This window comes from Tribolium castaneum, chromosome 2, assembly GCF_031307605.1.
Source record: "Tribolium castaneum strain GA2 chromosome 2, icTriCast1.1, whole genome shotgun sequence".
NCBI classification, from domain to species: Eukaryota; Metazoa; Arthropoda; class Insecta; order Coleoptera; family Tenebrionidae; genus Tribolium; species Tribolium castaneum.
The window spans coordinates 15,091,446-15,106,335 of record NC_087395.1 but is presented as its reverse complement, the minus strand read 5'-3'; the positions used below and the strand labels follow the sequence as shown (position 1 = coordinate 15,106,335).

The 14,890-nt window shown below is 30.7% G+C and overlaps 1 protein-coding gene across 2 annotated transcripts; it reads right to left on the bottom strand.

Annotated features, from left to right (window-relative positions):
- Positions 1-1,784: 1,784 nt before the first annotated feature.
- On the bottom strand, positions 1,785-12,893 carry slou (slouch). Of its 2 annotated transcripts, XM_064355003.1 has the most exons (3): positions 12,210-12,893; positions 2,383-2,524; positions 1,785-2,328 (listed from the first exon to the last, which is right to left on the bottom strand). In XM_064355003.1, exons 1-3 carry the CDS (start codon positions 12,760-12,762, stop codon positions 2,016-2,018), a joined length of 1,008 nt encoding a protein of 335 aa, XP_064211073.1. In that variant the 5' UTR covers positions 12,763-12,893; the 3' UTR covers positions 1,785-2,015. The 2 variants fall into 2 exon arrangements, with proteins under 2 accessions (XP_064211073.1, XP_967532.1); XM_962439.4 differs by having other exon boundaries at positions 1,785-2,524; positions 12,210-12,891.
- Positions 12,894-14,890: the final 1,997 nt, after the last annotated feature.

Sequence of the window (14,890 nt, the reverse complement as noted above, 5' to 3'; positions counted from 1 at the left end):
ATATGGACCAAGGGACAGACACAGTTATGTTCGTCAAATGAAGAAGAGTCAACATCGAGCTGCTTCTATGTTTTTTTTCAAAATTTTTGAAATTTTTTTTGCCCTATTCTATCTTTCATTATTTTGATTTTGTTGTATAAACTTGATTGATTCGTTTGTTTTCTGGTGTTTGTGTTAAGACAGTTATTTTTCGACGTTTTCTACGTTTTGTCTTTAAATCTGTTTAAAAGTGGCCTTTGGTATTTTTTTCGGTGAGTTTTCCTTTGCTGAGATGTTTTGGTATATCATTGAGTTTTAGGTTGTTGCCAAAGGATTAAGTTCTACATTTTTTACTTTGCAGCAATAAAAAAATTGTGTCGCTTTTTCCTGCTTAATTTATTGAGAGGTATCATTATTTTTAAGCAAATAAGGTCCATCTGTGACATCTGCGTGAAATGTTTTTGTTGAACAGGTATATGCCTCAAATCCCTTCATTATATTTTCTGGTGTTATAACAAAGTTGAGAAGCTTAGAATATGATATATACTGAGTAGATCGTAAATAGTCACCGTCTGTCTAGCATGGTTTTTCATCCAAACGTCAATAAATGAGTTGAAGTTTTAAAATTCCTAGTGGTTGCAGTTTCTGAGAAGTTATATTAGTGGTTGTAGCAACGAATGTACAACTGAAGTTAAATATAACATTTTACATTTGTACCTGACCAACTTGTTACAATTGTTTCCAAATACCTAAAATACTTTATACCCAATAAAAACAACATTATTTGAGATGTTATGACAATTTTTAGCCATATTTTCATGCAAATCGAAAATATAAAACCTATGTAAATGTTACTCTCCTATGAAGTATTTCAGTTTAGTAGGATAACAATTTTATTAGTACTTTTTCGTCTTTCCAACTGTAGTGAAGCATGTGGGGCGTTAGTTTAAAAATCTTCTAGTGTAGTCGCGTAATTTTTAAGCCTTAACAAAGAATGTTATCCCATTTATGAGAAGTTCTATTATTTTACATTTTACATTTGTACCCGACCAAATTGTTACAATTGTCCCCAAATACCTAAAATACGTTGTACACAATAGAAAAAACATTATTTAAGATGATATGACATTTTTTAGCCATACTTTCATGAAAATGTTACATTTGCTTCGTGTTACAATTGACCCCGGTCTCCCCTAATACCCTAAACGACTGAAAATAATTGCGCTCTAGTATTGTTCAAATTTTTAAGATATGGCTGGAAAATACTAGAAATCAATTTCGAAAAAAAATCTTAATTTTTCGAATTTTATAGTGGTATCTAATTAAAATACCTAATTAAAAAAACAATTGAACAATTTGAAATCTTTACTTATTTAGTCCTCTACTGGTCGCTGTTTATTTATTTTTTCTCTAGAAATCATAATAATCTGCAACAATTTGAAACAGACATTTTTGAGCGTAAGTATCCGATTCCTGTTTGGTGGTCGAAGTGTTATATTTTTGCCCGTGTCGTTTTCGCTATTAACAAGTCAATTTGTTGTGAGATGTGATATTTACGGCTGCCCAATAAATCACGCCCGAGACAAGAAAAACAAATATAAATGCTGGGAGAACGTAGGAAGGGTATTTAAATGCGTTAGCACCTCTGGTCACGAAACGAAACATCATCGAAAATCTGCAAGATGACATTTGTCGGCACTTTTAATGCCCTCCAGATGTCGTGAAAGCTTCTTTGATATTCAATATCTGCTGCATTTTAGGCGTGACGGCAGACTATCAGAAAAAGTGGAAAGAAAACACACATGTATTATGAAGTTTTAGGGTTTTTATTTACAAGAGAAACTTTACAATACAGTTAATAAATACACTTCTAGATACAACAATTGGGGATTTATACACTAATTATACAGATCAGGGCTTGAAACTAACCAGCGCGGCTCGATATTTACATGAAATTATGGCACACTTCCGAGGTCGCCTCTAAATTAATTATTGCACCATCGAGATCAATCATCCGGTTCTTACAACCGCAACTTTCAAGAACCCAAATTGTGTCCGTGATTGGCTAAGTGGAAGTACGGCGCGTAGCTCCCGGAACTCGTCGCTTGCAGAGGGTAGACACCCCCGTACGGTACATGATGGGAATATAATAATCCGGAATGGGTGTGGTGGCCGGGGAAGCCGGGAAATCCCCCGCCAGCGCCGACGTTCGGCGGCGGAACGGTGGGCGAATTCACGTCCATCCCCGGGTTCTGCTTTTTCCACTTCGTTCGCCGGTTTTGGAACCAGATTTTCACCTGGGTTTCCGTTAAACTTAGGCTCAGGGCTAGGTTCAGTCTTTCGCAGACGCTGAGGTAACGTGTGGTTTTGAATTTGTTCTCTAAAGCTACGAGCTGCTCGTACGTGAAGGCGGTCCGAGCACGGCGCGGTTTCCCGGTGTTTTGCGACTTCGAGTCCGACTTTTTCTTCTTCAAGTTGGCGTCCTTGATGTCCTCGCTGATGTCGCTCTGGATCTCGTCGTCGTCGTCGGAGTGGTGGTCCTTGCCTGGAAACAAACGAAACATTTCTTTTAATGTGAAACATACAGTATTTTGTGCCTAAAATAAAATAAATTTGTTAACTTGTTAATATATTATTTGGCTGATGCCTAATTTGAATGCTACCTTTGACACTACAATGACATTTAGTTTTTATTTATTTTTATTTTTTTTTAATGACAACTGATATTTTTTAGAGTTCCTTTATTGGGAGAGTTGGGACACTGAACGTCAAACCGAGCCAATTTTGTATTATGTGGATAAGGTATATATTTCTATCCTTTTTTATTAAAATTTTTGTTATTAATTTATGTCAGAGGTTTATGTCGAAATTAATTTCAAGGTTATAATTTTTGTCAAATGCATAAAATGACATAATTTTACGTCAAATTTAACCAGGGACGTAGAAAACGTAGAAATTTTGGGATTGCTATTTAAAAAATGAAAATAATTGAATACCTACCAATATTAATGTTCACATTTCTGAAATTTTTCGATACTTATTTTAATATTAAATACATAACTTAAAACATACTTCAATGCTAAAAATGCTTTTCTTTCAGTCACAATTTTTAGTTAAACATCTCGTCCCAAAAATTGGTCATCAAGAACCCTTCATATTTCCTGTGGTCTTTTTAAATTTTCAAAAAAATTATATTAAAGGTGTTCTCGTATGAAAAACGTAACAAAATCGTGAATTCCTAATAACTTTATAATTTGAAACAGAATCTAAAGTTCACGTAGATGCTAAAGGCGGTCAAGCAGCGACAGTTTGAACTTTCCTAAAAATTAGACCCAATTTTGGGTTCAAGTAGCTACGTATTGTGTAAATGCATAGACAAATTCCCAAAATCTCATAGATTTTGTACATAACATTATTTAGACAATCCACTTTTCCAAATGCTTGTTAATAATAAACGTAAAACTTGGCAGGAAAGGTTCAATTTCTCTCTCTTTCATCGACGATTACCATTTCTTAAAGTTAAGGAAAAAATGTTTATGATGAAGAGTTTAGACGTAAAATTCTTGTACTTACAAAAAAATCTCTTTTAAAATTTGGAGTTCATATAAAAAAAACAGTGAATTGACGACGACTGCCAGTCTAAACCATTTCTAAACGCAGTTAGTCGACGAAAAATGGAAACATTTTTTAACAATTTAATTTGACTTTTCGGCAAATTTAAAGTGTAACACCACTGATTTCTATCCCAATTTGTTTTTTTATACATTCCAACCGACGTAAATAAAACAAAATTTCGAAAATTGACATTCAGTGTCCCAACTCTCCCAATATAGGAACTCTAATATTTTTCATTAGTGTTTATAAAACAATTCGAAAAAATAAAGAAAAAAATAACAAAACCAAAAATAAAATAAAAAAGTTATAAAAGTTATTAAAAAGTGTATTACACAAGGAGCTTTATTTTTCGTTCTTGCTTTATTTTATATGGGGTGAAATATTTTGTTTGTTTATTTTTTTGTGTTTAGGTGTCATACTAAATGTTTTTATGATGCTAATTTTACAAAAACATATATAAAAAACAATTACCACTTTTATATAAGTTAAAAACAAAAAGATAAAGCCCATTATTCTCAATTGTCAATATATTTTTTATTTTATTGAATTATTTTTTTACTTTTTAGTTTCTTTTTTTCTTTTTCTTTCTTATTATTAGGAGAGAGATTAAAATGTGTACTATCTATCTAAATGACTCATAACAAAGATATGAATTTTGTGCGTTACTTTTGGTTTGGTCTGTATACACAGGGAGTGCTGTTTAATGTTTTCTTTATGTAAAAAGTTTTACTGCAAAAAAATTGATTACTTCCGGAAATAAACAAAAAAAAAACAAAACAAATCAAAAAAGTGGCTTAAGGTTTTGTCTTTTCATTACCAAAAAAATTTAAGGCTGGATTAAACGTATTCGACTTATGGAGTTTCCAATGTAAAAAAATTGTGGCCATAATTAAGTCATTTGAAAAGATATCAACGTCGTTTCAACGATATCAACGGCCCTTAGAAAGTTTTAAATAACCTAGTACATAATAAATTATGGCAAGTTTTTGGACTAAAACACGTTTAAAGTCATTAAGGCTTCAAAATGAAAAAACGCTCTAGACAATCGATAAGATTTCAAACAGCTTGGTATTTTTTATTTTTTTTTTATTATTAAAAATAAGCTTGATATCGCGACAATTCTAATTTGTTGGAAGCACAAAATTTCTGGGGCGATGATTTATAGCAGATGGCTAGACAAATTCAGAGAAAGATTATTTTATTTTTTCGTGGGTTCAATTTTTTAAAATTCAACAACTTAGAAAAATTAGAAAAAATACAAAGTACAGAGACAATTTAAATACTTAAATTATTTATTAATTGAAAATACTGTTCTAAATAAAATGAATAAGAATTGCAGTGTTTATTTATTATAATACGACATTAGAAGCAAGTTTATTTTACAGAAAGAGAAATTGAAAATTTAAAATACATTGACTAATGTCTAGATAATCTCAAATTAAAATTTAACTGCAATTAAACCGACTCTTAAACCTAAGCCAATACTTTTTTTGACTTCTTAAATTGTCGATACATCGCGACAAACTTGAAGTTAATAAAATCAATTGTGTGATTAATACTTGAAACGATAAAAGTATAGACGTCTTTTCTTGAAATTTGAAATACAAATGGATTACTACATTTTTGTTTTATCTTGTTTTAAGCACAACATTTTTTATACTTTTATTAAAATTAAATTACGTATTAAGACGATCAAATTTTTGATTATAATTTATATGTAGCAATCAGATTTTATAAATAATAATTATTTTAATTTAAAATATTTTTTGGGCAACTGATAACAAAGTTGATCTTTTTGCAGCCTTTAATAAAAATACTACACCAACAACAATAAGAAATTTTATGTAAGAAAAATACGTTTTCGTGTTTTCCTTACATACAGTATTAAACCCCAGATAGGGAACAAAAAAAAACAATAAGAAATGGTAGTTTTTATAAATTATTTCTCCGGTAAAAAGTTGCAACAAAAGTTAATTACATAAATAAAACTGATTTTTAATTGTCACGTTATTGTATTTTCCAAGAAAACCTTTTATTTTAAGAAAACAATTAAAAAGCACTTACAGCATATAGTAAAAATTCAATTAATCTTTTTTTTCCATTAATTTTGAACGATAATTTAATCTAAATGAAACAAAAATCTTTGTTTTACCATGTTTATTATTCGTCAAATTTTAGTTGCATAATGTACCAGTCAAATAATAAATTAAGTTTGCATAGAAAAAAACACATTTATTTTGTGTCCCAATTCGGCCCAAGAGGTTGTGTCTATGGATGTTCTTATTCGAGGAATTTGATTAGTCAAATTTTTCACCAAGTTTTAAAAGGCTTTGTAATGAGTTCAGACCGCAAATTTAATAATTTGTTTAAAAAACACTGGTTCAAAAACAATATTATTGAGTTAGAAGTCATTTTTAGAAAATCTTTTGCTAAAAAAACTGTCGTAGTAGGATGTCATTTGGAAAAAAAATTGAATAACTCTAAACCTAATAGAAATTCAAAAAAAAATTCTTGAAAAATAATCGCATTTTTAAAGTAGTTGATAATATACTAACTATTTTTTCCGTAAGGTACATAGTTTAGATTCAAAACGTGTGCTTCTATACTTTTGCCCAATCCTGTATAAACAAGAACAGCTGACGTCAACGGCAAAAATTAAAAAGCCCTTGTTAGAAGCATTCGATTCGTAGTTAAAAACGTCATTATTGTGATATGTTTACAAAGCGGCAGTAATAAGATGTGAAATTAAATGGCGCGTAATAAGTGTGCCGTTTCGATTTCTTAAATTTTCTTTTTGTGAGACGTCGTCCTCCATTAGCTCGTAACAGTAATAAAGTGCTCACAAACGTCGTCAGGACGTTTTCCATGCAATGCAAAATTGTCGTCGCTTTGATCGGAGAAGTGTAAAATTTTGCTCCCAAAGATGGTAAAACAACAATAACGAACAACTTAAATTCAGCGTGCGCCAACATAAATACTTTACCAACTTTACAGCGTCTTAGCATTCAAGCGGCATGGCATCGGCTGGTTTAGACAACGGAAGGAATAACGGAACCGGGACATGTAATTAACAGCCTTAGCGTAATTGCCTCCGGGCTCGTTAGCAAGCCGTGAACTTTGTAATTAATCCTTTGGTTTTGCTGCTACTGCTTTAAGCAGATGTATTAATTATGGACGGAATACGCTCGTTTTAACTCCACCTACTCCCTTCTTCGCTCTCTAGCTACTTTATTAAAATATTTAAACACTCTGATGGTTTTCTAATTGCAATCTATTGTTCCGCACTTCATAAATTAAACGCCGCTTCATGTTTAGCCTCGCTTATTATTACACTAATGGCGCGATCTCTTATTTATTGCATATTGCACGCTTGGTCTAGCCACTCAACTCATGTTCTAAAATATACCTCGCTATTTTACAGCATCATGTTACGAATTGTTTTGTTACTCACAACAATTTGAAATTTATTATCCCGGCGCATCCACCAAAATTGCAATGACCACCAAAGTGGTTTCCAAGGAATGCAAACATACCCACGAAAATTGTTGGCGTATTTTTTCAAAAATACTTAGTATATTGATACAAAATACACAACACAACCCACTGTCGTTTTAGTAGTTACTGAAAAATTAATTAAAAATCGACCAAATGTAACATGAAAATGAAGGCGCGTTAAAAACTTTTCGGTTAAATGAATGCATAAACCAGCAAAGTTTAGGAAATTTTAGTATGATAAAGTGTTTAAATAATTACATAAAACATTTGTTACATTAGTTATAAATCTATTATTGATAAAAGAATTCACCTCTGTTCAGGTAAGCTTTGTCCACCACTAATCGTTGTACAAAATTTGTGATAACTTTTTCTACCTTCCCATAGTTATTTTTTACCCAAATTACAATAAATTAAAACATGATTTGCAATAGTGTTGACACGGAGAAAAAACCTTCAATAAAAGTTTGGTATTTCCAAACCTAGTCATTAATTCTTATAAAAATTTCGTAATGATTTAGTTAGGTAACTATAAGACACTTTCACTGTTTTTTTTTAACTATTTTAAACACAATCATTCTATACTGTTCTTGTTGTTTTAGAACTGAAAATTGTTACCACGTATCACTTTCACAAAAGAAATTAAAACAAATTTATGCAAAAAATGGAATCAATTTTATTATATTAATGTGTATGTAGTTAAACCAACCGACAACAGTTAAAATGAGAATGCCTAAAATAATAGAATTCTTTTACAGCAGTTTTACAGATAATTTAATTGCAATCAAAGTTTAAGGTCCTGATTGCCATTTAAAATGTTAAGTAATTGATAACATACATATTGTGGTTTACTTTAATTTCAATTTTTTATGTCTATTTTTTAAAGTATTGCCTAATATAGAAATGGATCAAAATATCTTTTACTACAAGTAGTTTCCCTTCGTTTAAAGCCAATTTGTTCTTGTTTCAAAACTCCTTCAAGACACCCTATTTTTTTATTATTTGCTGAAAACAAGTCCTGCATATTCTAAAAAAAATTATGCGTGTACAAGATGAATCAGGTAAATCATCTTAAGACAAAATAAACAATACTCAGAAAGGTATATAATATTATTATAAATCCAGTGAAAATCGAAATTTGAATTTAAGAACTTATTTAAGAAAAAAACATTGTTTATTGTTTCGTTAAACAAAATATACACTTTAGTAAAAGCAGTTTCGTTACAAACAAAAATAAAATAATATGAGTCAAGTTTCAGAATCCAAAAATTTTTTTTCTCTAGAAATTAATAAAATGGCATTTAATTTTAAATTTAACAGCATAAACATAAATCATATAAATATAATACAAATGAATATAAATAATAAATTTACTAGTGCCTACATGATGTTACAATAACTAATAAAATAATGGTCTATTATTTCGAATACCACAGACGATTTTGTGATGAAATATGAAATGTTTGTTTTGTGTGATTCACGACAATAATAAAAACGAACAATTTTCTTGAACAGTAATGTGTAGTGTTCATGTAACTTAATTATTTAGTGTTATTCAAATAATACAACTTAAGTGACATCAGTTATTTAAATTTGAAAAATGCCAAATTTGTCTTTGAAAGCTTATTTACGTTATTAAACACATTTTTCTCAAAATTGATTAAAAATTAAAAAGAGCAAAATCTGAATGAAGTACAAGTTCAAAAATAATTTAGTTCTCGCTAATATAACTATCACCAAGTGTTCAATTAAAGTTCCGACCTAAATGACCTGTAAATTCAAAATTAAATTGACCACATTAAAAACCACAGAAGCAATGGTAATGGTGCCAACTGAATTAAATCCTCGTAGGTCACTTTGATCATAAAAAATTTAATTGAATTCATGGTAAAAATAAAAATTTACCACGCTTCGTAGTTAACAATACTTAGCTACATTTCTTTTCGGTGGATTAAATTATTTATGTTAGAAGTTCTTGAACCATTTCACTTTAACACGATAAATAATAGGTACAAATGTAGGAAATAAATTAATTTAAAGAAATGAATGGTCGTTATTCCCTCACAAAAGTTTTTTCGAAAGCCACACCAAAATCCAAATGATAATGGCTGACAGAGCGTCACCGCACTGCATTGTTTTAGCGGTGAACAGACAAATGAATGCGGTTAACACGTTTGTCGCTTGTTACGTATTGATTTCACAAGCTCCCGTGATGTTCTCGAATTACCGCCGCTTAATCATACTGAGCCCCGGATTTACCGATTTAATCGACAAATGCCAGACGACGGGAGACACTAGTTTTAATTTATACAAAATTCTACCACAAATGTTAAGTTTCGCACAAACATAAAAAAATAACAAATTTATCCCAGTGACTGATGGTTTCAAAATTTTCTGTACAAAGATTATGTAAGGTAATTCCAGGCAAGATGGCCATATGACAGGAGATGGTTCATTCCTTAATTCAACAGATGGTAGAACATTTGGTTTAATAGTTTTAGAAATTAGCTGAGAGTGTGAATAATTGATGTTTCTCATTTTTGCATACGGTGTACCATCTAGTTTTTACCGCTAATAGCTGGAAATTAAATTAGACCAATATTTTCTGACAACACTATGTTAAGAAGAGCTTATAAACTTATGAATACTTGACGTTTTAACGACAATACTAATCTAAGAGATATACTCGTAGAGGGTTATTTTTTTCATGAAAGTAATGGTCAAAGCTCATTAATTTATTAAATATTATTAATTAACGACTATTAACGATTTGGGTGTATCTGAAACATTAGAAAAGGGTAAAAATCATCATACGGCACTTTTTCTTTACTGGTATATAAATGACTTCACCAAGCAAGTATAGCTACATTATTATTTATTAATTTTACCAGAATACATATGAGTATAAAATGTAATATAAAATAAAAGGAAAGCTAAAAAAAAGAAAAACAACGTAAAGAAAAAGAAAAATATAATCAAAGTACATATGTAAATATAAAAAAGAATATGAATCTACATCAGTCAAGAATAATTTTTTAGTGGTGATTTTGATATTGACTATAAAGAATGTGACGAAAATCATACAAAACTAAAAAAATCTAGGAAAGAATACACTGAATGTTGTGCTGTAACTAGCTTTGTGAAAAATTTTTAAGTAAAAACAAAAAGGAAAAGAGAATATTCTGGGAGAGACGACCAAGCACACTTTCCTATAAATACTTATGATTTTTTATATGTTTACAATTTTGTTTTTAACTTAAAGGCATTGCCAAATTATTTTACCTATTTTACGTTCTTACGGATATTAAAAACACAGTTCTTTGTATGCCAGTAGATCCCAAATAAATTTATTTATTTATTTTCGAGCTTGATTTTGGTACCTTATTTTATTTTGTTTTACTTCTATTTTAACCAGGTCAGGTCAAGCCCCCCATGATACTTATAGGATATCCCGGAGCGTGATGATAAATTATGTTATTGACCCTTAAATGTTAAAACATTAAATTAACAAAATCAACAGAAATTAAGTTCTATATCATCTATATCATAAGTAAACAGGCTGTTTTTAGAAATAATGTACAATACAAACGTACCTATGTTTTATGAACTATTTTTTAAATACTAGAAAAATAAGATTTTCAAACCCTTTAAGATTTTTCTGTTTTCGTTTTTATTGTTTCTCTAAATTGTATTAAATTTTAACTTGTCTTTCTAAAAGCATAAAATTTAAAATGTTGAACGCTAATAAAATAATAGTTATCTATTACACAAGACGATAAAATTGGATTTTATCTTCGAGAGTTTGAGAAGATAATGGTGAGTTTTATCTACAATACAAAAATTTTAATCCATCCTTCATTATTTCGATTGAATTACTGAGTTACTTTGATTGACAATAATTACAAACCTCAAAAAATTTAACAATGAAAAAACGTTAAAAACAGAAAAACAACAAGAGTTGTGAGCCATATTTCTGTAGACAATAAAATTTCGTTGTACCACAAAGTAATCAGTGGCCGTTTATGATGAAATAAAAAGGTATTGAAGTTTTTATTAGTACCTACCTATGCAAAAGTGAGATGTTCTTTATTTTTTTTATTTTTTATACTTTTCTGTTACAAGCCGAATCAATTTAATTTATTATTTATTATTATTACCAGCATAGTTAGTATTTATAACTAATTAAAAGCTAACTAATTAAAATTTTTAAGTATTTAATTTAAAAAGCATAAGTTTTTTCATTAGGTATATTTACCTTTTTTGAAACGCCCTTTAGATAGGTACCTACATTTGCAAATAAGTATAGGTATTTGGGTCTATAAATTTTGTACACATTTATTTAAAATTTTGATATTTAATTTTTAATAACTTCTGGTACTACACTTGATAGTAACTTTACTCACATTTCCCCGCAAACAGTGTAACTCATGTAAATCGTCCAGCCCTGCATCATCGTTTAAATACATTCTTTAAATAAATTTAAAATTCGACCTGACCTTTAGGATAATGAATTTCTCTTTGAGCGTCCTACTTAAAATTTAATTTGTTTATAATTAGGTACCTACCTATTTATTTTATTTCTCGGTTTACTTTGGCTAGATTCAACTTTTTACGTGAATGACCCTGTATAATAATAAAAGTTGTTTTTGTTTAATTTTTTTATGTAAAATTATTGAAAATAATTAATAAGGCCGTCCATTCCAGACTTATCCAGTTTTTTCAAATTGCTGTGTTCATCAAAATATTGGATATCTCTATACTGTTTAAAAATGCACTTAGCCTTGCTATCTCTTTATTTTCAAACAGTTTGATAAACCACTTAAAATTAGAATGGGTTTTTTCTTTGTGATTAACAAAATAGGGCAAAACTGACGGAAAATGTATTCCATTAAAGTATTACCGTTTTAAATTTTAATTTCACTTTTCAGATAGATCACTAATCAGCGTTTTCGTAATAGGTACAAGTTAAAAAAATACTAATTACCTACACTAATTACTAGAAACTATTTAAAAAAAACTATTTAAAAAAATAACAGATAATATAAAATAAGTATTTCTTCACGTTTATTGCACAAATTTCGGTACTTTTATTCTTTACATTTTGGAGTCACATGTTGGCTCACCTGTTTCGCTGTCATCGTAGTCAGGCGATCCCCTGGACCCGTCATGCGGCTTCCAACAACAAATCCCGTCACTATACACCCCCTGTCTCCCCGTGAACTTATTAGGGTCCAAAATATTTTCGACCGAAAAGGCCAATCTGCGATTCTGGTGAGGCACAACCGACGGACTCTGATCTCGTGGACTCTCCGACCGGCTAACATCATCACTACAAACACTCTCCGCCCGTTTCATATCTTTAAAACTAAGGAAATCACCACTGGAATCAGTCTTATTCGACGGGATCAGGTTCTCGAAGGAGGTGAACTTGTCCTGCCTCCTGGTGAGGTCCACCGGACACAGCGTATCGTCGTTTTCGACGTCCACGTTGAGCTCTTCGTCCGTGTCGCACGTTTTCTCGCACATTTCGGCGTCGCGCGAGTCATCGGATATCCGCTTCGGCTGCAGGAAGATCTGGGAGTCGGACGAGTGGTGTAAAGGGGAGCGTTCCTTCTCCACCGGTTCTTGGTTTTTGTGGCCCGTTGCTATGATGCGTTCCATCATCAGCATTGTCATTATTGGAGGTCACTCTGAACGCATCGATCGATTTTTTAATAAGGCAAACCCGCTTGTTATCGTACAGGGAGATTTTGATGTACTAAATTTGATCTCTGGAAATCGGTTTAGGATGCAGCTTCCCCACACAGAATGGCGAAGCAAGCATCAAGTCGGCTGGGAGAGGGAAAGCTGGCGCCGCATTGGCCACTGCTGGATGGTTTTCGGCGCCGGATTGGCCGCAGCGGGCCGGGGGTGGGGCTTATTTAAACGTAGTCGAGTGATCTTTATTTGCTTTGTAATTATGAATATGATTTGTAATAACAAAAGAACCAAGTTGGGAAATTATCAAGCCATGATTGTCGGGCATATTTTGGAACAAAGGCGGTTATTTAGACTACGCTGATGAAACAATTTAAATTTAGTAGCGGTGAAAATGTTATGGCTAGTCGTTTAATTAGTAGGGAATTGTATTGTTTGAGGGATAATGTGGATTTGTCATATTGCCCTATTGGGCCATTAATATTGTTTATCGCATTGTCTCTGATCACATTAACGCGCGTCACATCACAACTATTAACTAACGGACATCCCACATAGCTCCCTTTACATATACGAGGGATGCACAAAACGTTACAACTTTAACATACCATACAAAGAGGTTTTATTTTACCGAACATCACATAACACACATAGACATAACAATATTAATCATAATCTTTATTATGTTCAGTTTAAAAAAAAATATGTCTGTGCATTACTACCTATAGAGTTATTAGATCTCCTGTATTAGGTATGTGGTACAGAGTTTATTTTGCTGAACATTACATAGCGCACATAGCACTACCTATTAATTGTATTATCCTAATTAGACTAAATACTATCAGAAATCAAAATAAATTTAAGAATTTTTTCTTTAATACCTATTTAAAAGGAAAGTAAAGAAAATATTTTCACCTGCATACAATTAGGCACCTATTAGGTTTTGCAGTGTGTTTAACCATCGAAACATTACATAAGAAATTCCAATAATGAATTTCGTTAAAAAGAGTTAGAATGTGTGTTAGAATGATTCTTATCTAATAGTAGTCTGTGAATATCTCATGTAAAATCAGAAATGCCGCTTTATAGAACTAATGACAGGCATTTAGACACAGAATATTACTATTCTCCATTTATTAGGTCTTCCATTTGAAGATAAGCTCCAATAATAAACGTGTTTTCTAGCACAGTGTAACAATTTAGTTGCGTTTTAACGATATTTTACTATACCTAATTAACTATACCTTGATGAGAATCATTTAAAAACACATTGTATGTATAATTCAGTGACGGTTCCTATACCTAGTTGTGCAAACTGGGAAAGTTGAACCCCTCCATATTTAACAGGAAAACTCCGTAAATAGGTAATATAGTTCAAAATTATTTACATAATAAAAAACACAAAATAATATTGAAAATATTTATTTTAAATACCTAATTTACCACGAATGAGGCAACAAGATACATAATTAATGTGTTACAATATTTGATCTTGTTGGAAAGTCAGTTTCCATTATAGGTATTACCCCCGTTGATCTAAAAAAGTTCACAAACTTTTGTCATCATATCCTTTCTTGATTTTTTTAGAGAAATTTTTAAAAAAGATAGGTAGACATTTCCGAGATTTTGTTGAATACATACTTTAGGTCCAAATTATACTTATAACAATTCTAAAAAATACCTACATAAATAGAGAAAAAAAAAGTAGGTAGGTATTAAAAGAATATTAAAGCACACCAAAAAATACTTTTTATGTTGTGGCAATAGTTAGGTATAATAAGGTATAAACTATGAAAAATATCTTCATGTAAAATTTTTTTGTTACTTACCTATTATATCTAATCCTACACTCTCAGCAATCTTTTTTGCTAGTCTTTCTCGTTTCTTCAAAAAAATTATCCAAATGCATTTTGAATTAAAACTTATAATTAAGTGTATTAGCTTATAAACATTGCAGCAATTTTTTTTGCGTATTCACCAAATTTTTGTACACAAACTTTTAAGTTCGACACTAATGAGTGAAATTTTACACAATTTTATGAGACTTTTATCAAATTCGAATATTTCAGAATTAGGTACCTACATACCTATATAACTTCATCAGGGT